Source organism: Sarcophilus harrisii, chromosome 2 (assembly GCF_902635505.1).
Source record: "Sarcophilus harrisii chromosome 2, mSarHar1.11, whole genome shotgun sequence".
Lineage (NCBI taxonomy): Eukaryota > Metazoa > Chordata > Mammalia > Dasyuromorphia > Dasyuridae > Sarcophilus > Sarcophilus harrisii.
Window position 1 is genome coordinate 235,768,923 of NC_045427.1, and position 23,547 is coordinate 235,792,469.

The following is a 23,547-nucleotide window of genomic DNA, read 5'->3' on the forward strand; positions in this document are numbered from 1 at the left end:
TTCCCATTTTTTCAGGGGTATCTTAACAAATGAATTATGTTCCTTAACGGACTCACTTCTGTGTTTCATACTTTTAACTCATAGAGCTCATCCTTTTTCCTTCTTTCTCTGCTCCCTCTCTATGTTTGCTCATAAAATAGCCTTATCTTGTATCCCATAGGTGTATTATAAATAATAACAGTTTGCAAAGTGCTTTATGGTATTTTATCACATCTGAACTTCACAATAACCCCATGAGGCAGGTACTGCAAACAATATCTGTTTGCTGTATTAGAGAAAACTGAGTTCAAGTTATTTGTGGGCTTTGAGTCCAAATTTTTCTGATTCAAAGTCCAACTCTCAGTCCATATACATTCAAGAAAGCAGAAGGAAGCGATATTTCTTAGTTGAACACCTATTTTTTCTTGCTAAGGCAATTGGTTAAGTGACTTACCCAGGGTCACACAGCTGGGAAGTGTTAAGTAATCTGAGATCACATTTGAACTCAGATCCTCCTGACTTCAGGGCTGGTGCTCTATCCGCTGCACCACTTAGCTGTCCCAACACCTATTCTTGAATGTTAACTTTGCAGCCTGTGTCTTAGGATTTCTAGGCCTACTTTGGACTGGACACTGATTAAACCCAATCACAAGTTCAGCAAAGAATTAAGTTAAAATATGATGGTCTGTACCCCACTGGCTTGTGCTGTAGATTTATTCACTCTCACCCTTGAATGATTACCCTAATGAGTTATTAAATAGCTGAATAAATTGTGGTATGTGATTATGATGGAATATTATTGATCGATAAGAAATGATGAGCAGGATGCTCTCAGAAAAGTTCTCAGAAAGCTTGAGTTCATGGAGGACTTTCCAAGTTTAAGTGAAATGTGCTACATACAAAATAATAGCAATGTTGTGGGATGACCATTTGTGAATGACTGCTATTTTCAACAATATAATGATCTGAAGGATTTATGATGAAAAATGCTATCCACAACCAGAGAAAGAACTGATTGTGTCTGAATACAGAGCGAAGCATACTCTTTTTTTTTTTTTACTTTGTTTTTCTTGGAGGTTTTTGGGGAGAGAAGGGGATTTATATTTTATTTTGTAACTTGTCTTTTATGGAAATTTTTTGCATAACTTCACATGTGCCTTCTTATTGTGAGTGGGGGTAAGGAGAATGGGAGAGAATCTGGAACTCAAGGTTTTAAAAACAAATTTTAAAAATTGTTTTACAGATAACTGGGGAAAATAAAAATAGTAAATAAAGCACAAAAAGAGGAGTTTTTGCTTTACTTCCATGACTTTTGAGAACCCTGGGCCATTTTCACATTACAATGAAGCAAAAGAAGGCACAAAAGATATTGATTTGGGGGATCCAGCATGTGGAGAAAGCAAAGAAAGGACATCTGTGTTAGCCCTTAGCAAGGGCTATTTACTTGATAAAGGGCCATACAGGCAAAAAAAAAACATGATGTAGAGGATTTTGTAGACAACCACTTTGCCATCAAAGCTGACAATAAAAAACATGCTACCACAAAGAAAGATCCAGTATTTGGTCAGAATTCCAATAATGAAAGAGCCCAAGAGATCCATCAGAGCATTTGTTAGTTTGTCTTGACCTATAAAGACAATGATAAAAGTCAAATATAGGGCTATTAATTTAGAGATAGAAGAGATCTTACAAGCTATCCAATCCAACCCTACCATTTTATAGGTGAGGAAACTGAGGTTCAGAAAGATTGAGATACTTGCCCAGGGTCATAGAACTAATAAGTGTCTGAGGCAGAATAAACAAAATTCTCAGGTCCCCATTTCTAAGCTACGATATGAGGTATAACAGCCATTCATCTACAATTACCAAAACACCAACAGTGTTTTTAAAATTCCTGATCTAAGTATCATCAAAATTGTCATGACTGTAAGCAAGGCTTGGTTTGTTCCTCCGTCTTCTGTCCTTACCCTCTTTATGAGCATATTAAACTGTCTTCCAAGCTGAGCCACATAACATTGATTCATACTTTAATTCATTTAAGATTTTTACCCCACTCAGTTTTTTAAAATTATCTTTAGTATATGAAATAAGACAAACATTTCCATAATGTAGTAAAATTAAAAAGATGATTGTACATGAAACCGCAAATCTATTATTTACAATTTACTATTTGTTTCAAATGTATAATAAAATTTTCATGTAACTTGCTTTTTTTTCTTTTTTATTCTTCCCTAACCCCCATCCCTCAAGCTAGAGATAGTAACCATTAGAAACAAATATGAATGCATGTATATAGGCATATAATATACATGCATGTGTATATATTCACATATATATATGTACAATATATGTATGCACATATACATATAAAATCACTTTATACATACTTCTATTTATGAATTCTTTCTCTGGATGCAGATAGTATCTTCCTTCATAGGTATTTTGTAGTCAATTTGGGTATTTATAATAGTCAAAATGACTTATTCACTCAAAGTTGTTTTTAAAATAATATTGCTATTGCTTTCATCCACTTACTTTTATGAAAGAATTTTGTGCCCAGAGTTTCATTCTTCTTTATCTCTGTCTATTGAAATCCAATATATTCTTCAAGGCCTAGTTTAAATGCCATATTGTCTGGAGAGAATTTTCAGATTCCCCAACCAGTAATAATGTTTGTATCCTCTGAATTCCTATAACTTTTTGTCTTTTTTGTATATTACATTCTATTTTGTTTTGGAGCCATTTGCAAATAGAACTTCAGACCAAGAATGAACATTAGAGTTTATCTAGTAGAACCATTACATTTACAGAAGAAACAGTCTGAATAGAAATGAAGTGACTATTGAAATTCACAAGCATAAATTTCAGAACTAGTATTAAAACCTAGGTCCTCAGATTCCAAATCCACTGTTAATATTAGCAATGATGATAATGAGTAATAATAAAAATAATTAGCATTTATGTAATTCTTTAAGATTTATAAAGGGCTTTACATGTTTTTACATTTAATATTTCCTCTTTCAAGTAGAATGTAAACTTGAGCATAGAAACTATCTCGATTTTGTATCTTAATTTATATCCTAAGTAGTTAACATAATGCCTGTCATAAGTCTGTCTATCCACTCAACTATCATTCTTTCAATGTGTCTATATATCTATTTATTTATCTATGTATCTATTATCTATGTATCTATGTTTATATCTATCATCAATCTCTCTCTCTCTCTCTCTCTCTCTCTATATATATATATATATATATATATATATAATCTATGTAAGTATTTATGTGTCCATGCATCTATCACCTATGCATCAATTAACTATGTACCTATGTATGTGTTCATGTCTTTAGGAAGGTATCTATATCTAGCATCAGACTATCCAGCTATATGTCTATCAAATGTATATGCATGTATATATCTGTTTCTATCATATCTGTCTCTATCATCTATGTATCTATGTATGTATATACGTATATCTATGTATCTTTCTAATATATATTTAGTAAATGCTAATTGGATGGTTTCCAATGTCATATATCATCATAAAATATGAGGTTCTTGAAGATAGAATTCATGTCTTACTCATCGTTGTAACCCCAGAAAATCACCAATTTTGAGAGCTATAAGGGTCCTAATCCAACCCATCCCAGTAAGGGTTCCTCACTACATATACTGGATAAGTGTCACCTAACCTTTGCCTGACGAAATCCAAAGAAGAGGCAATCTTCCACTTCTTGAGATGATCAATTCCACTTTGGGGCAGCTCTTATTGTTAGAAAGACTTCCCGGCATCAAACCAAAATGTCCTTTGTAACTTCCACTTATTGTTCTTTATTTTGCCCCATGGGACCCAAGAGAATTAGTCTAATGCCTTTTCCACATGAAAATCCTTCAAATATTTAAATGCAGCCATCATATCCCCCTAATCTTCTCTTATTCAAACTAATTATCCCCACTTCCTATGATCTCAAGTAACTTAACATGGAATACTACTTTAAACAGGCCTGAAGCTAAAAGTGATCCTGAGTGCCTTTACCGACTACTGCAGCCACTTTATTAAGCTACATGTCAGTAGCTTCTATTATAATCCTGGGACCCCACATAAAAACACTAGAAATTACTACCTTGTTCTTTGATAATTTAAAAAAAAAAAAATCACTCCAAAGAAGAGTGGGGTAAATTCTTTCAAAAGTTCCTCCCAATGCTGAGACTGCTTGGGTAGTATTTGCTTTTATCATACTGTGTCCTCACCACATTCATCACCAGTCACTTCCTGTAGAACCTCCTCCTTTGCCTTTGCCAAGGACTGTCTCTCTGTCACATATTGCCTCAGGAGAAGCCAGAATGAAAATGCATAGAAAGTCTGCAATTAAAAACAAACGAAAACTTTTCTTTATTTATTCAAAGACCTCCTGAGATTAGAGATTGTTCATTTCCACCACAGCAGTGACTTTCAGAAATATGAAAGGAGTGCTTAGTCTCTTTTGTATATCTGGACCCCAACTGGTAAGAGAGGATTGAATAGGTTCAAACCAAGGATTGGTCAAGTAATGTCAAGATGGGTCATCTCTGTCCACACCACTCATCTCTATACCTCTAAAGAATGTACAACTATTTCAGAGTCCGATTCTTTTTATACAGCAAAATAACTATTTGGACATGTATACTTATTTTGTATTTAATTTGTATTTTAACATATTTATTACAATATTGGTCAACCTGCCATCTAGGGGAAGGGGTGGCGGGGAAAGAGAGGGGAAAAATTGGAACGAAAGTTTTGGCAATTGTCAGTGCAGTAAAATTACCCATGCATATGACTTGTAAATAAAAAGCTATAAAAAAAAATTGAAAAAAAAGAATGTACAAATCCAAAAAATAGGAGGGAAAAATAGGGATCATCTATTCCCCTTCATTATACAGATGATGAAACTGGAGTCCTGAAAGGGAAAGTGATTTATCCAAAACATCAATTTGGTGGCAGAACCATGACTAAAATCTAGGTCTCTGAAATACCAATCTAGGATCCATTCCAGTGCATGCTTCCCTAGGAATAGTGAGTCATTCGTAGCCTATTGAATTTTTCTCATCATTATTATAATCATTTATTTTCTGTTTCTCTTCTGTCCTTACTGATCCCAAACTGCATTTGTCTTTCCTTCTACCCATGGCCATCAAAAGGTGATTTAATACCAAATTTAGAATTACTCAAAAGACAAGTTCTTACCTTGACACCAATATCGAAGCAGGGCTGAGAATAAGGCTTTAGATCAAAGTCAATGAGGACTGAAGTTGGAACTCCTGGAAATAATTCTTCCTGGGAAACTTTGAGAGCCACAAAGAAGTTGAGAAGAATAAGGATGTTTGCATAGATGACAAGAAAAGGTGAGCTGAGCAGGGCCAAGCGTTGCCTGTTACGACTCATCCAAATGATGCATGACCAGATCAACAGGACAAAAGTCAGCCAACTGTTATGAGTGATGCTCCAGACCTGCAGCAAAATGGCAGCACAAGAGTCCAGTTGGCTGGAAGCTAAATAAATGTCTTTGGGGAAGAGCAGACACATTTCTGATTCATAAAGAACCTTATCTTGATGTATCTCTATGATCCCATCACTCTTCTACCCCTAAACCTTCAGGGATTTCTTATTGGCTATCAAATAGGGAATATAAAACTCTGACTCTGACATTCAGGGCTCTCTATACTCCTACCTTATCTCATACTACTTTCTTCCTGTATTTACATTCTAACCAAACCAGATTACTCTCTATGTTATCTTTTCATGTTACTCTAGCCTCCATGCATGCCTAATCTCATGCTATCTCCCATGCTTGGGTTAGATTCACTCCCGTTCCTAATTTTTTTAAGTCCTTTCCTTTGCAATCCAATTTAGATACTGGAATATCTGAATCTTCCATCAGAGTTATTTGGAGGCATATCATTTTTTCCAATGGGCACTAAGCTCCTAGAAATTAGACCTTGTATTGCATCCATTTTTATAACTCCAGCCTTGAACACAGATAGTGGAGGTGTTTAATGACATCTGAATTAAATTAAATTGAATCACTCAATAAATATTTTTGAATTTGTTGAAGTAGGGAAGATTTCATAGAACTAAAATGGATTCTGGGCACAATTGAAGGCTTTTTGATGCTCTCAGCAACTTTCTAAGATTATCAATTGCAGAGAAGGTCAAAATGTGAGATGATAGAAGTTTTCTCACCCAGAAATTCCTTATACCAATGAAATGACAGGTAAAGTCTCTATCCCTGTATAAAATAATATTTTCTTCTATTTGTCCTAGGATAGAAGAATAGCAAATATAACAACAATGAACCCAAATAAATCAATCAATAAATAACAACAAGTTTCATCAGTTTGGGATCTTACCATCATAATGATCAATGCTGTTACATAACTTTGACTCATAATGAGATGACGAAGAACAAAGAAACTGCTGGGCTCTTTGTCCTTAGGTTCTGTCTCCTCAAGAAAGGCACTGCTTCCTACAAGTAGTGTAAACATATTTACAGATACCAAGGAAGAAGACTGAAGAGTTAAAATAGACCTAGCAATTCCAACTGTTACAGAAAATATTTGGCTATCTTATCTGAGCATGTCTTATTACAGCATAAAGACCATCTTTTCTATCTCGTAAAGGAGATAGCAATCTTCACAAATTCCTTTCAATTACCCACATCAACAGCATCTTGACTTGTGCCTTGCCACTGGACTTCAATGAAAAAGTGAAAAAGTGAGTTTGGTGACTTTGTGCAGTTCTGCCTCACTTAAATCCAATTTATGTACAATTCAAGATATCACTCCAATGTGATTGATCCTCATGGAGAACAGAGGACAAACAATAACATATCAACGGCTTCAAATGCAATATTACATCTCGGTCAATGTGTTGGTTTGTTTTTATTTACTATATTTCTTTGTGACAAGGGAAGTTTCTACTGGGGGAGATGGGTGATCCACGGGGAAATGACAGGAATATACAAAAGAAGCAGGATATTTAAGAATAAAAGCATCTGGGATAGCTAGGTAGTACAGTGGATAGAGCACCATTCCTGAAGTCAAAAGGACCCAAGTTCAAATCTGGCCTCAGACACTTAACACTTCTTGGCTGTGTGACCCTGGACAAGTCACTTAACTCTAATTGCCTCAGCAAAAAAAAAAAAAAAAAAAAAAAAAAAAAAAAAAAAAAAAAAAAAAAAAAAAGAATAAACTCATCAATAAAACAGTTAAGGTAATTAGTACATGTATTGCTAGTTCTGTTTCACAGATGAGACTGAGTCTATCCCAAAGGGATAATAAAAAAAGGAGGGAAAGGACCCGGATGTTCACAAATTTTTGTAGCAGTTCTTTTTGCAGTGGCAAAGAACTAAAAATTAAGTGGATGCTCATCAGTTGGGGAATGGCTGAATTAGTTCCAGTATATAAAGGTAAAGAATATTATTGTTCGAAGAAATAATGAGCAGGCTTATTTCAGAAAAGCCTGGAAAGATCTACATAAACTGATGAGAGTGAAGTGAGCAGAACCAGCAGAACTTTGTACATAGTAACAAGATTATGTGATGATCAACTGTGATGGACTTGGCTCTTCTCATCAATGTGGTGATTCAAGGCAATTCCAATAGGCTTGGGTTGGAAAATGCCAATCACATCCAGAGAGAGAACTATGAAGACTGAATGTAGATGGTAGTATAATATTTTCATCTTTGGTTTGTTTTTTCTTTCTCAATTTTCCCCCGTTGGGTATGATTTTTCTTGAACAACATGACATAAAAGAATGTCATATATTTAACCTATATAGGATTGCTTGTTGTTTTGGGGAGAAGGGAAATAAGAGAGGGAAGAAGAAAAATTTAGACTACAAAGTTTTACAAAAATAAATGGTGAAAACCATCTTTACACACGTTTGGAAAAATAAAATACTATTAGAAAAAAATAAAATAAAAATAAATATTTTGCAGATGAGGAAAATAAAAAGGGGGCATAAAGAAATTAAAGAGCTTCCCAAAGATCAAGAAAATATAATGTAGTGAATAAAGCTCTGGACTTGAAATTTTAGAAATCTGGGTTTGAATTTCATTTCAAACACTGTAAGACAATTTATTTAGTTACTTAAAATCTCTACAACTAAGTTTACTCTCAGCTATAAAATGAGAGAGTTGAACAAAGATTTATTTCCTCCCAGTCCCTCTCAGCACTCAACTTATGAATCTCTGACTCATGTTCTAGAGCAAGCAGCTAGCAAGTGGCAGAGTAAGGTCTTCTAACTCCAATCCCTTGCTCTGTCCAATAATACATAGTTTCTTTTTAAGTCCAGGAAGGGGTTTGAGATCACTTCCCTAGGCCACCACTGAATTCTACTTCTATCCAATGCGAAAAATCTTACCATGTTCTGAATCACAAAAAGCAGGTGAATCCACACCAGAACTTGGGAACTTGTATTCTTCACACTTTAAGAGTGGCACATCCTGCCAGCTTCCACTCGGGGGAACAGTCAACTAGTGGGGGGAAAAATAGAAGTCAGACAAAGTTATTGGCTTGACAGTCACGAAAGATAAATTTTAAATACTATATAATATCCAGCCCATGATTTAGGGACTATTCATCTTTGATGATCTCTAAATAGGTTGCAACTTGATTGCACCCACTAATATTCTTTTCATTTTATTTTGAGTTATTTGCAATTGTTATTCTGCATATTCCTGATCCTTCCATTAAAGTCCTTCCTACCCTGACATTTCACTATGCTGTAGATGTGGCACTGGGTTCTTTCAAATGATGTTAATGAACTTGAGTTCTGAAAAATCTTGGCAATCTAGGAAGATATTGAATGTGGACGTGATGATACACTGTACATCTGACATAGGGGAACCAGCCTAGTTGAATTCAAAGGAGCTAATCACCAGGATGGCTGCTGGGAGATGGATTTTTCAACTATTCTCAAAGATTATCACCTAAAACATAAAGCATTTGTAATCTGTATGGACCAAGGAAGTATGAATGCTAGCAAAACCACAGATTTCTGACTCATTGAGCAACATTAAATTGTTCCAAGTTGGTTGGAACAAGACTAGAAGTACCTTGGCATCTAAGTGCTATTCATTTTGTATAAATCCAATAACTAATACAAGGACTTATTCATTAAAGGTGTTTAGCAACTATGTGCTGATAGTTATGATGTAAATTTGAGGAAGAGAAAAAAACCTTTACTCAGATAGGAAACCCTTTCTATAATTTAATTAGAACACAAAGGTGCAAAGAGGAATAATTTGTAATAGAATTTATTATCAATGTTCTTTCCTCTTTTTATTTCTTCCATTACTGTCACTATGCACTCAACTTCCAGCCCTCATTGCCACAGGATAAATCATTACTCTTCTCTTTAACATAGAAGTATAATCAAGCAAAACAATTCAACACATTGACCAAATCTTAAATGCCAGGTACTTCTGAGGAAAAGCAATATTAAAAAACTGTTTTCTAGCCAAAGAATTTCCAACTCCATCAAATGGAGTGGTCATTTCAGGGCTCACATACATTCTAGTTTTATGTGAATTTTGTGTCTAACGAGGATCTAACATTTCATTCTGCTAATTACTCTTAGTCAGATTATTTGCATGGCAAGATTTTTTTTTCTGTTCTTATTTACTATTGTAGGTCAGTGTTGGCTTCCTTTCTATTACAAGTCAATGGCTAATTCTACCTACATTAAAAAAAAATGTTCTGTAGCAGCTCAATGTGTTCTTCTATTGCCTTATTAGTTCCTTTATCCTTCTCTGCTAGAAAAGGCTCCAATTTAAAAAAAAATAGGGAAATTCAGATAAGAACTCAAAGATCCAAACACAGAAGTTCATCTTTCTTCTACTCCTCATTCTTCTCTTCTTCTTCCTCATATCCTTGTATCCTTAAAGCAATACTGGCCCCTCAGGGATTTTAGTACACAGAATAGTGGTCTCCCTTCTTCAGATTGAGAGTGAGGATTTATCAATTAGCTTCAACCAACCTCTTGGTGGGGGAAAGAGAAAGGAGAGATATGGTCAAACTTGTGTTTTAGAAAAATTGTTTTTGGTAGATGAGTGGAGGATAGATTGAAAAGAGGTGAGACTTGAAATGTACAGACGAATTAAGAGACTATTAAAATAGCTAAGGTGAGAAGTATTAAGGATGTGAACTGGGGAGGGGCAGCAATACTTCAAAGTTGCCTATCTGAATGACTGGAATGATGATGGTAGCCCTAATAGAAATTGAGAAATTTGGAGAGAGGTGGGCTTAGTACAAAATATAATAAGCTCTAATCTGAAGTACTGAGTTTGAGCTACTTATAGGACAAGGAATTGGAGATTTCTATATGGTGATGAAGTATGGGCTCTCAGGACAGAGTTCATCAGGTGAGAGTTCATTCAGTAACAGGTAGAAGAAGAAGAAGGAAGTAGTAGAAATTGTACATTCCTTGTTTGGGGGTACTAATATTTGTTAACCTGACAACAATAGAGAGATTTGCTATCTTTCTAGGACATTTTTCTAAGATACAGCAGAAACACCCTCAAGACAAATCAAAGCAAATGACAAGTCCCCACTTCTGATGATTTGCTTGGTCACAAATACAATTTCCAGAAAGAACCTAAAAAGTATTACCAATGGTTATGAAGTCTTAGGTAAGAAACTAAAGATCACAATGGCAAAGGTTGTTTTGTTTTGCCCACTGAAGACAAGGAATGCAAAAGAGAAAATTAATTTAGGAAGTAAATATCTGGCTGAGAAGAGAACAAATGGGATTTCTAGATTATTAAAAATGTAGGGATGACAGATTCCTGGCTAGAGATGAAGTATGCCTAATATAGCTGGCAAAAATGCATCTGTCCAGTGTTTTGCAAATGTAAAGGATAAAAGACAAAAGATAAAAGGAAGAGAATTATCTATATGTATAAAAGCTTTTATAGCAGATTTTTTTTTAGTGGCAAAGATCTAGAAACTAAAAGGAGACCCATAAACTGGGTATAACAGTACAATGCCTGTCACATAGTAGATGCTTACTAAATGTTTATTAATGGACTGACTAGCTGAATGAATTATGGTATATGAGGGCAATGGAATACTATTGTACCATAGAAATTGGAGAAAGAAACCAATGAAGAAACACCAATATAGATGCATAAGGCACTCATCAACTAACTTGGATTTAAAAGAGAAATGAACAGAAAATGGAAGCAAGGTCAAGTAAGAGAGAAATACCAAAATATTTATTAAGCACTATGTGAGGCATTGTGAATACAGATACCTATCCTCAAAGAGCTAACCTTTAAATGAAAGGGTAAAATTTATATTAAGAAGAAGAGGTCAGATACAGGTTTTTATCTGGAATTCATAGGGGTTGTGAATGTAGCCATAGGTCATTCAGTTACCATGCCTTTTATTAGTAGTGATGGTATTGTTTGGATTGCTGTTCCCAGAACAAGAGATAAAAATGAATGGACAGAGGGTTAGGATATTAATAAGGTAGAAAGGGTAGATAGCAAATCATACGTAGGTGTTAGGCACATAGAAAATAGTAAGGAAATATTTATATTGCAAAGTGCCTGGTATATTGTAGGCGTTATTAAATGCTGGTTGAGTGAATAAATTATGTGGCATTTTTCTAAAGCATAAGTCTGACCATATAATCCTCCTGTCTCCAAATTTCAATGTTTTCCTGTTGCTTATAGAATAAGATGTGAAGGCATTTAAGACCTTCCATACTTTTTGTTTTACCTACCTTTTTGGATAGATCAATGAAAAACAAATAAGACTTGAGAGGAAAAGGGATCCTTCTAGGATAATCAGAGAAGTCAAAAGAAAGGCCCCAGATCAGAGACTTAACTGGTGTGAAATATAAACACCCATAGGCTAGCTCCCCTGAAATCATATAGATCCTGAGGCTATCTGGGTTCAAAGGTAGTCTCAGTCAGAATCACAGGCATTTTCACCTCTCTGAGGAGTGTCCCAGTCCCCAAAGATTAAGGAAACCTCCACTGATAAGGCACGCCAAGCCTAGATGTGCTGCTAAGACATTGCCCTAGGCAAGAAGTAGCCAATACACCCTGTGAATGCAGAAGCAGTGAATCAGAGAAGCTGCTGCCACTTACAGGAAAGTAGAGTTCTTGATTTGGGTTTCCAAGTCAGAAAGAAGAGCTGAAGTGAAGCTAGAGGCACCATCCCTCCCACCCTTCACTAGAGGTGGTTACAGTATTAATTTCTTATTTAAAAAAAAAAAAAAATATCAGGAAAAGGAGAAAGAATCCAACTATAGAAAGTTACTATGGGAATAGGGAAATCCAGGGTTCATCTTCAGAAGAGTTTACTAAAGTAAAAAAAAAAAGATCTTCCTACCACAAAGAGTAATGTTAAATGGCTTCTTACCCCAAAAGAATTTATAGAGAACTCAAAATAAAAAATAAAAAAAAAACTCTTTTTAAAAAAGCAAATGAGAGAGACTGAGGGATAAAATTTAAAAAAAGAAAAGCAAAGAAAAGAACAATCCATGGAAACCAAGAAGACTATGAAAACAAAGTCAGCCAACTGGAAAAAGAGGTTCAGAATCTTAAAGAAGAAAATGACTCTTTAAAAATTAGAATTGGGGAAAGGAAAGCCAGGGAAGTATAAAATACCAAAAAAATAATAAAACAAAATCAAGGAATGAAAAAATAGAAAAGAACATGAGACATCTCATAAGAAAAATAATACATCTGGAGATCAAGAAGAGGAAAAAATAATTGTTCTACCTAGAAACTACGGCCAAAAAAATAAAAAGAAGAAGAAGAAGAAGAACTTGACACAATAATACAAAAAATAATTAAAGAAAAATGTTCTGAAGTGATAGAACAAGGCGGGGGAAATATAGGAAAAAAATATGCATCATCACCTCAAAGAGATCCTACAAGGAAAACATATAAAAATTATCATTGCTAAATTTTGAAACTCCTAGATCAAAGAGAAAATTTTACAAGCAACAACAATACAGCAACAACAAGTAAAAAACAATTTAAATGTTCTGGAATTACAACAAGAACTGCACAGGATATATCAGTGGCTACAATAAAAGATTATAGGTCTGAATTATCAGGTTATGGCTAAAAATATTATATAGGGTAAAATTAAGTATAATATTTTACAAAAAGAATGGACATTGTCCATTGTCATATTTCCAGGATTGTGTTTCAAATAGACCTAAACTTAAGAGCCAACATCAAAGACAAATTTCAAGGGACTCAATAAAGATAATTTGTTTATTTTACACATGGGAATGTAAACCATATGTCTAACACTGACATTAGTAATTGTATAGTCCAAAGATTGGAATAGAGTATAGTGTGACTCTAAAAAGCAAAACTATCTAGGAAAAGGTAAAAGGACATAGAATAATATGTGATACAGAAGACTATTTAGATTAATGGGAGTAGGATAAAAAGGGAAGGAAAGGATAAGGGGGAGAAGATAAGGGAGACATCCATAGTGGGAAGTGGAGGGAAACTTAAGTAAGTAACAGCAAGACAAATTACCCCTTCCTCAATAAAGTGTCTTGAACTAAGTGGGCAATTAATAAATGTTTGTTGTTGTTTAATTAATGTCACACCCAAAACTTTTCATTAGTAAAGGAGAAAGTGATGAAAGGTTTTCAATATGGCATTAATCAAACAACAAACATTATTTATTTCCTTGTCCATTTTTATGAGACTCCATCTGATTTTCAAATCTCCTTTTTCTTATATCAAGATGGCAGAATAGGGGTGATGACATGCATTTAAAATTCAGGGCTCTTAATACAAAATTTTGCAAAAATACCCTACCATACAGGCATCACTGACTCCAGAAATGTCCTTATTACACCCAGTTGAAGACCCCAAGGTCTAAAAGAGTTGTTACATATAAGCATACATGTGAATATTCTCACCCTGTCCTCATTGACAATGGGCCACAAGATACAGTTCATCTCTACTTCATCATAGTCTGCTGAAGAGTCTGGAGTAACTTCTATCCATTCTTGTTTCTGTGAAAAAAAAATTTTTAAGATAATTCCAATGAGGCCAGTAATATGGACATTATGATTGAACTTCCATTCTGCATTCTTTAGATTATGAGCTCCTTAAGGGCTAGAATTGTCTTTTTACCTTTTTTATATGCTTAGTGCTTAATGAAGTATCTGGCACACAACTGATTTGCTACATGACTTTGGGGAAAATCTTAACCTCTCTGTCTCATTTTATAAAATGCAGAGAATTTTTTATAAAATGATACAATTACAAGGTTAAGGGAGACTTAGCCACCATTGAGTCTAAGAGTAAAGTCTTTGTTCTGATATACTTCCATAGCTAGATAATTGGAATGGGGATTCTGAGGAAATTAAAAGCCCTCTTCATAGATTCACTAGTAATGAGCCTAGGAAATAAATTAATTGTCACCTTAGTAGACAGGAAAAGCCTAGCCCCAGGGAGATGTTGAAAATACTAGAAGGAAGCAACTGGAGTAGGGATGTGGTCAAATAAGAGCTTATAATTATGGAGTATGTGTTATTGTATACAGTTTATATACATATTGTATACAGTTACTGTATGCTGGAAGTTATTTACATAATAAAGTAAAAAGAGCATTGATTTTGGAGTCAGAAAAGTGATTGGAACCCAGGCTCTGCCTGTATAGTCTTAAGCAAGTCACATCTGTCCTTTGGGACTTAATTTCTCCATCTGTAAAACGGGGAGGGCGGGGAGGGATTAGACCAAGTGATCTCTAAGGTCCCTTTAAGTTCTATGACCTTTGCCTTTGTTTCCATTATGTTTGCATCTCAATGCTTCCAGAGACTTCCACTTATACCCTGGGCACTCTTTATCCCTGTGTTGCACTCAAGTCTGTAGATTTCTAATTCCTATGCTGGCAGCTTTAAAAATAAGACAGATAACCACCTAAACTGAGTGGTGTAGGAAATTCAGTCAGAATCAAAGATTCATAAAATCTCATAACTGGAGGAAGCATTAGAAATGATCTAGTTCAGTTCATCCATTTTACTCCAAGATGTGTAGAAATATCTCTTATCTAGCTGGTCACCCAGCCTCTGTTTGAGCCTATCCTATGATAGATATCTCATTACTTCTTATGGTATTTCCTAATATTGGACAGCTTTAAAGGTAGGAAAACTTCCTTAAAATGCAATGAAATTTACTGTAATTTCCTCCTATTAATTGTGAGTCTGTCTTTGGAGCTAAGAGTAAGTAAGCCTAATCCTGTAAATGTTGAAGATAGGATTTATGTTGCCCTGCATTTTTCCATTTTTTAATCTCAGTACATCCACCTCTTTCATTTCCTAATGTTCTTATTTTCAACTAAAATAATATTTCAGGTTTTGATTTCTGTTCACAGTGATGGGATGATATATTTAAATTTGAAGGGGATCTCAGAGATCATCTAATTTAAACCCATCTTTCTTTTTTGGATAAGAAAACAGAGGACCAAGGAGTTTAAGGAATTTGCTTGAAGTCACACAAAGTAAGAAGCATCAGAGACAGTATTTGAATACAGATCCTCAGACTCTAGAGCCAATGATAAGTGACTATCACAGGTAAACATTATACTAGGTAATGAGAATATAGAGACAAAAGTAAAATGGCCTTTGCCTTCAAGTAGATTCCTGCCTGATCCCAGTTAGAAACAGTGCTTTAGGCACATAGTAAGTGATTAAGAACTGTTTTCATCCATTCATACATATCCCTGAATTAAGCCATGATGGTATATACAACCATTCATGCATTAATGTAAATCATTAAGATTATTTTCTTCTATCAAAATTGGCTAGGGATTGAGAAGGTGGTCTCCAAAGGTAGCTATCCCCTATTTTGAACATATATACCAAACCATTCACTTACACATTCACTTATCCTTGGATTTGGATTCCATTGATGTAATAGCATGATAAGCACATAGTAGAATAAAAGCAAAATGAGAGGATTTGCAAACTCAGGCCAGCTGAGTTCCTGATGGATGTAGAGTCTCCAGGATTCTGTTCTATTGGTCTTAATGAGAGCAGTCATGCCCAATAGCCTGAAGAAAATAGAGACAAAAAACAGTGAAAGGCTTGAAGTAGTAAATAGTGTTTCCTGTCAATCACTGCCTTATCAGTGCTACTGGTGTGGATATGTCTACTCAGTGAAAGTTTTCTCTGTGAAATAGATTTTGCCAGATTTTTTAAAACATTTTTCAATGAATGAAGAGATTAAACTGGTCCAGTCAAATTCCCAACTCTATTTTGTCTTGGAAGATAGAATGTCTTTTGAGGAAAGAGAATCTTTTATTTTTATCTTTGTAGCCCTAGTACCTAGTATATTGCCTAGAATAGCAGAAGCTCTGAAACCAGTTGACCTGGGTTCAGATTCAATTTCTAATTCGTTCCACTTGTATGATCTTGACCAAATCCTTTAAACTCCTGGACCCCAATTTCCTCATCTGCAAAATGCAGGATTTGAACTAGATGATCTTTGAAGTGACTTTTAGCTTTAGTTCTAGACCGGGGACAGAGCTTGGAAGGAGTATCTTTCCCACACTAAGGTAATACCACAGGCCCATCATCTGTACAATACTTACTGGTGCCTTTCCAGAAGTCAAGAGAGTTTTGTACTAAATCATCTATATTTCCTCCCCCAGTTCTCACTATGATTGCCAGAACCAATTTCAATGTGATTAATCTGGCTTTGAATCAGTCAGTTAAGAGGAAAAACTAATTGATTGGCTCACATGGAGAAAGAACTCCAGACTTTGGCCTCTTTAGACCAAGTTCCAAACAATAAAAATTTCCAACACACACCCTGAAATCCTCCCTGCCCTTCCCTTTAGAATGTAAGTTACCTGAAGGCAGGGTCAGTTTTGTTTTTATCTTTGCTTCCTCAGCACTAATCATAAGGCATTGAATATAATGGATTTTTCATAAATACATTTGTTCAATTGGATTATAATTCTGATGGGGTTCAAAGTCAGCAAGTCTTCGCTTTGAACCCTTCCCCTTAATTGAGAGAGACAGTTTAAAGCTCAGGCTGCAGCCTTGACTTCTACCTGGCATAAATGTCTTCAGGTGAAACTAAGTCTTGAAAATAAGGCAGCTGATAGAGATAGAAACTCCCGATGTGGCCTGAAGTGAAGATGGCTAGGGAGACACACATGGTGCTGAAGGCCAGGGGGCCGACTTCATGATGGCAGGACCACCACGAGCATAAGCCCAGGAAGGTGACAAAGTATACAGCAGATGTAAGTGAAGGATAGACAATTCCTAGGGAGAGAAATAGTTTATTTGGGCTTGGAATGAAAAGTTTAAATCCTCACCCCATTTGCACTCTTACTAGTAAAACAGTCAACAACAATATATCTGGGGGAGTGTTGATACAGTCAGCTATATGGCACAGGATAGGACTTTTGTAGGAGTGACATTATCTAAAATATTTTAAAAGATGCTGTAAGATATAATGGAATGAACACCAGGTTTGAATTTTATCTCAGACAATTACTAACACTGGATCTGGAATTAGGAAGACATGAATTCATCTCCAAACAAATATTTCTTTAGATGTAGGGTAAGTCATGTAACTTCTGTCTGCTTCAGTTTCAACTATAAAATAGAGAATTTAAAATAGCACCTACCTCATAGGGTTGTGGTGAGGATAAAATGATATATTTCTAAAGTGCATAAAACAATACCTAGCACACAGTAGGTTCTTAATAAATGCTTATTCCTTTCCCTTTTCTCTGTTCTGGGCCAGAGAGGCAGAATTTGAACATAGTTTCTTTGATTCTAAATTCAAGGCTCTTTCCACTGTATCATACTGCCTTTTTTTTTCTCATCTGTAATGGGAAGTGGTTGGACTATATGATTCCTAAATTCAATTTAAGTCCTGACAGTCAATGATTTTGTGAGAAGAAAGTATTATAAAATATAGATTGAGAGCTGGAAGGGACATTAGAGGCCAACAAGTCCAACTTTCTCATTTTATAGACAAGGAAACTGATGCTTGGAGAAGTTAAGTGACTTACCCAGATTCACAGTAACTAAATATCTGATGAAGGATTCAGCTCAGCCCTCCATGATCCTAAGCCCAGCATCACTTAACTGCCTTAAAAAGTCCGCTAGTTGCAAATAAATTGACCAGGGTGTTCAAACTTGATAACTTTGGTTAGTTTGAATTGTTTTCAGAAAGTTAGTCCCAAGAGATTCTCTGGAACTTCTATAGGAAACTCACCAAGTGAGTTTCCAGAGAAAGCTTTAAGTTCTTTATGAATGATAGTCCGAGCAATCCAAGTCCTTCCTCTTCCACCTAGACTACTACATTACCTGACAAACCCAGGAGGAGGGTCACCAGGATCTTCCCAGCTACTGTAATAATGGTATCCAGTATTGTTTTCAAGTGGGTGATGATGGCAATGATTTTGCCCAAGAATTCTGTCATCTTCCCCTTGGTTCTTGCTCCAGAAACACTTGCTTCAGAGGATGTGCTACTGTCGGAACTACTGTCATCAATATCCTGATCAATTCCATCTCCCTGTGAAAAGAATTCAATCTACTTTTCATTCTCATTACACATTACTTTCCCATACTGTGTGATCCAGCCAAAATGACCTTTTTCATGTTCCTTTTACAGAATATTTAATTGTCTTTTTTTCAAACTTTTATACTGGCCGTCCCCCATACTTAGAAGGTGTTCTTTCCTTGTTTTTCTTTCATAGAGTCCCTTACTTCCTTCAAGACTTGACTCAAAATCCAAGCTATCAATAACTATAAGAAAAAGTGCTCTAAATCATTACAAATTAAAATTTATTAGATTGGCAAAGATGACAAAAAGGAAAAAAGATGAATGCTGAAGGCAGGGAGAAAGGAAGACATATATTATACTACTAGGGGAACTATGAACTGGTCCAATCTTTCTGGAGAATAATTTGGAACATTGTCCCAAATTATTAAACTGGCTATAACCTTTGACCCAAAGATACTATTACCAAGTCCATTTCCCAAAGACAGTAAATAAAGGGGAAAAGGCCCCATTTGTACAAAAATATTTAGAGTAGCTTTTTGTTGTTGTTGTTTGGTGACAAAGAATTTGAAACTGAGAGAGTGTGCATCAATTGGGAAATGCCTGAGCAATTTATGTTATGTGCATGTGATGCATGTTAAGTAATGATAATGGGGATGGTTTCAGAGAAACATAAGAAGACTTTCACAAACTGATGTAGAATGAAGTGAGAAAAAACCAGGATAACAATCTATGCAACAATAATAATATTTTGAAAGACAAAGGAATTTTGATCAATACAATAACCACTCAAAATTCCAAAGAATTTGTGATGGAACATTCTATAGAGAGGTGGAAGAGAGATGATGGATTCAGAGTTCAGATAGAGGTATATTTTGGGGGAGAGCAATTATAGCCCAAGTAGGAATTTGTTTTTCAGGTCTATAAATGTTTGTTACAGAGAGAAAAGATTTCAGCTTAATCACTGCTTTCTATACAAAACCTTTCCAGATTTCATTTACCATTAGTGTCCTCTCACCATGAACTACATTGTTTGTATATGTTATGTCCTCTTGTCTCCTACAATAGAAAGTAAACTCTGAGAACAAGGACCTTGAGTTTTATTTTTGTATTTCCAGTACCTAGCATGATACTTGGCACAAAGGAGGCAATTCATAAATTAATCAGTCAATAAAAATTTATTAAGCACCTACTTTGTAGGAGCCACCAGTTTCAGGTATTTTTGATTCAAAGATAAAAGATAGTCCCTGCCCTCAAGTTACTCACATTCTAATGGGATAGATAACATGAAAATAACTACTATATTCAAACAAGCTATATACAGGATAAATGGAAAATAATTAATGGAGGGAAGCTACTAGAATTAAGTGGGATTGGGAAAGGTTTCCTATGGACGGTAAGATTTTTATGTGGGTCTTGAAGGGCACCAGGAAAGCCAGAGGGCAGAGATGAGGAGAGATAGCATTCCAGGTATGGAGAAATGTTGCGTGAAAATATCTGGAATCAGGTGAGAGTGTCTTGTTCAAAGAACACAATAATTACTTGTTGATTTATTTCATTGACAGAAACTAGAAGATAGCTCCAATCCTCTAACCACATGCTTCAATTCCTTTGCTCTCTTACAGAGTGAATAGAGTAAGGAGTGGAATGAATCTATTTAAGATTCATGGGGAGCAGTTAGGTGGCACTTTAGATAGAGCACCAGCCCTGAATTCAGGAGGACCCGAGTTCAAATCTGCTCTCAGACACTTAACATTTCCTAGCTGTGTGATCCCCAGGCTAGTTGCTTAACCCCAATTGCCTCAGTGTAAAAAAAAAAAAAAACAAAAAAAACAACATGGGATTCCTTGACTTGCACATTTAATATGGTATAAAGGCTACAATTTCCTTTCATACCCTCCTTCATTTCCCTGTCCAGAAATACACACACCCCATTACCTCCATCAACTAAAATTCAACTTTATTGTCAGATTTAAGATAGCATATAGCTTCACTCACTGCCTCCGTCTCTTCCCCTGTCTCCTCCTCCACCACTTTGCTATGGGAGGATAAAGGTGACTCAGGAACAAGGGGCATCACCAGCTTTTGGCTCAACTTCATTACTACAAGAGATGTGACCAGCATCCCAATGTCTGGACCCAATAGACGCACAATATTCTTAGCATCCACTTGGCTGAATCTATGGAGAAGAAAATGTAAGTCAAGTGGAAAGATTTCCCTGAGCTTTTTGGAGGGTGAAAAATTATGGTGTTATTTTCTTATCTCATGGATTCCATGGGAGTCCATAGAATTTAGAGCTGTAATGAACATTGGAATGGAGACTACTCTATCAATTTTGCAAATGAGGGAACTGAGGCATGGTGTATGGAAAGATTAACTTTCCAAAGAAAGGTATTAAATGGCAGAACTAAAAATCAAATCTAACTTTTCTGATTCCCAATCGAGAGCTCTCGTCACCATACCATGATAACAGGTATTAGATGAAATAATTTGCTAGTTTGTGGAATATATAGATTCCTTGTTTTCTCTTTCCTCTGGCTTTTGGCCATAATCCTTTTTACCATCTTAACAAATGATTAACATTCAAGATCCATCTCAAGTCCCTCTTCCCCCTTCCTAAAGTATTCTAAATACTTTCCTTTCCAAAAAGACTTTCATTTCCACTAGGGAAGAAACTATCATTTCCTTCTTCTATACCTCCCAAGATCCCCTAGCACAGAGCTATTACTCAATAAATACTATTGGAATTGTATAGAATCATTTAGGAACAGTTTCTGCCTGTTATACTCCTTTATTTGTCAAACTCATTCTTACCTTAGAATCCCCAAATCTCCAAGTATCACTTCCCAAACTGCACCTGTGAGAAAAGACCAAAGAACTTTTGTTCACATCAAGCAAACATATTCCTTTTTAATGACTCTGACTCTCTTTTCTTGCCAGCCTGTGTGTTACTATTTGAAGTGGGGCAGAAAGAAGCAGGATGTGCTTCTTGGTCCTACTGGTATGCTGATATTTCCTATATATATGCTTAATTAATATTTATTGAAGACAACTGAATTTTCAGTGGAGCCTAAAACCATCCCTTCTTTTTTTTCCCCTTGGAAATTCACAAATGAGTGAATTAAACAACATTTATTAAGTGCTTACCATGTGCCAAAAACTGGGGATAAAAATAGGAAAGTGATACAGTCTCTGCCTTCAAGGAGCTCACATTCTGATTGGAGGAGACAACATAAATGGGAGACGCCATATAGATACTCTTCCATTCCCAGGGTTCAAGAGATGAAAGAGGTAGAGATCTTAAGATCATAGATTTAGAGCTGAAATGGATCTTTGAGTACACTGAATCCAACCCCCTTCATTTTATAATTGGGGAAAATGAGGTATCAAGAGTGGCAAAATAAAATATCAGGGTCACAGAACTAATGAGTATCTGATATAGGACTTGAACCCAGATCTTTCTCTAATCCCAGTGCATTCTTCAGTGTACCATGCTGCCTCTTGCTGGAGTTACTAGTCGGGGAAACTTCTATTCCTTGTTCTTCTGTCATTCTAGTCCCCTTTCTCTCTTGGAATTCATTTTGTGATTTTTGGCTCTACTTGGCTAAAGTACTTCCCGGAAAAATCAAAGAAAAAAGAAAAGTAGGTGTGTCTACCTTGGAAAGGCTTGGGGAAAGGAAAATGGCACATAGAAAGGGGAAAGATGATAAGACTTGACTCTTCCTGTTACTGAAATCAGGGTCCACTTTTAATTCTGACTCCTGGATTTTCTGGTGCAGCAAGAGATCTCAGTATATTATTCCTTACCGTCAGGAGGCATGAAACGAAAAATTATCTGAGCAGTCAATTGTATCAGTAGGAAAAGGGCACTGGTGTAACAGATTGCTCTCAACAGATTCTTTGTGCAGCCTAGAAAAGGAATTGGAGAAAATTAAGGATTATACTGCCCTCAAGAAGAGCCAGATGTCTGTCCCTGTCAATTCAATCTCTTTTCTGTATATATTGTATGCTCCAGACTATGCACACATACTACAACATACATTTTGTACTCTCACCAGAAGAGTCAAAGCCATAATAGATTGATAGTAAGATCTTCTAGAGGTGGGGTGGGTTAGGCCAAATTACATCCACTGAATCATTTCATTAATTCAAACTTGAGAGGTCATTTTGAATTATCTTCATACTGTAATTACAGAAAATTTCTATTTTCCAATGCAGATTCAGATCAAGAGAGAGATGCTAGTCATGTAGAACACCTTTAGGCATCTTTTATTGAATAGATAAGAATAATATGTAGTTGGTATATATGTTAAATGGAAATGAAAGCTGGCACAGTACTTAAAATGATGTATTCTTCCTTATACAGAGTAATGGCAACTTTGTGTGATGATCAACTATCATAGACTTAGTTCTTCTCAACAATACAATAATCCAAGACAATTCCAATAGACTCATGATGGAAAATGCTATCCATATCCAGAGAAAGAACTATGGAGTCTCAATGCAGATCAAAACATACTATTTTCACTTTTGTTTTGTTTTATTCCTTTCTCGTGGTTTTCCCTTTTTGTTCTGATTCTTCTTTCACAACATGACTAATATCATAATATGTTCAACATGATTGTACATATATAACATATCAGATTGCTTGGGGAAGAGGGAGGAAAAAGAGGGAGGGAGAAAAATCTAAAACCCAAAATCTTATAAAGGTGAATGATGAAGGTTCTTTAAATATAATTAGAAAAAATAAAATAATGATATTAAAAAATGCAATTGGGAAATGTTTATGAAGTAAATAAAAATGTAATACAAAAAAATGTATTTTCCTTAGCAGGTTAAGCTTTCTTCCTAAAGTTGAATTTCTTGTCATACTATTAATTTGCTGAATAAATTCTTTTTACAGCCTTTTGTCTCTAATCCTTTAATCATAGATAACACCAAAGTCAAACCTTCATCTAAGCTTTCACCAAATGAATGAGATCCAAACAAATTAGGTCATACTATATTTAGAAAAA

The 23,547-nt window shown here is 35.4% G+C and overlaps 1 protein-coding gene across 1 annotated transcript in view; it reads right to left on the bottom strand.

Annotated features, from left to right (window-relative positions):
* Positions 1–23,547, bottom strand: part of LOC100930928 (piezo-type mechanosensitive ion channel component 2-like) — a 101,279-nt gene that overhangs the window by 72,986 nt on the left and 4,746 nt on the right. Inside the window, 13 exon segments of the mRNA XM_031949270.1 lie at positions 1,424–1,453; positions 1,455–1,606; positions 4,233–4,344; positions 5,206–5,469; positions 6,369–6,484; positions 8,383–8,494; positions 13,924–14,019; positions 15,887–16,061; positions 17,067–17,280; positions 18,337–18,544; positions 20,531–20,711; positions 21,347–21,389; positions 22,340–22,441. Of these exon segments, the coding sequence (XP_031805130.1) occupies positions 1,424–1,453; positions 1,455–1,606; positions 4,233–4,344; positions 5,206–5,469; positions 6,369–6,484; positions 8,383–8,494; positions 13,924–14,019; positions 15,887–16,061; positions 17,067–17,280; positions 18,337–18,544; positions 20,531–20,711; positions 21,347–21,389; positions 22,340–22,441 (1,805 nt within the window).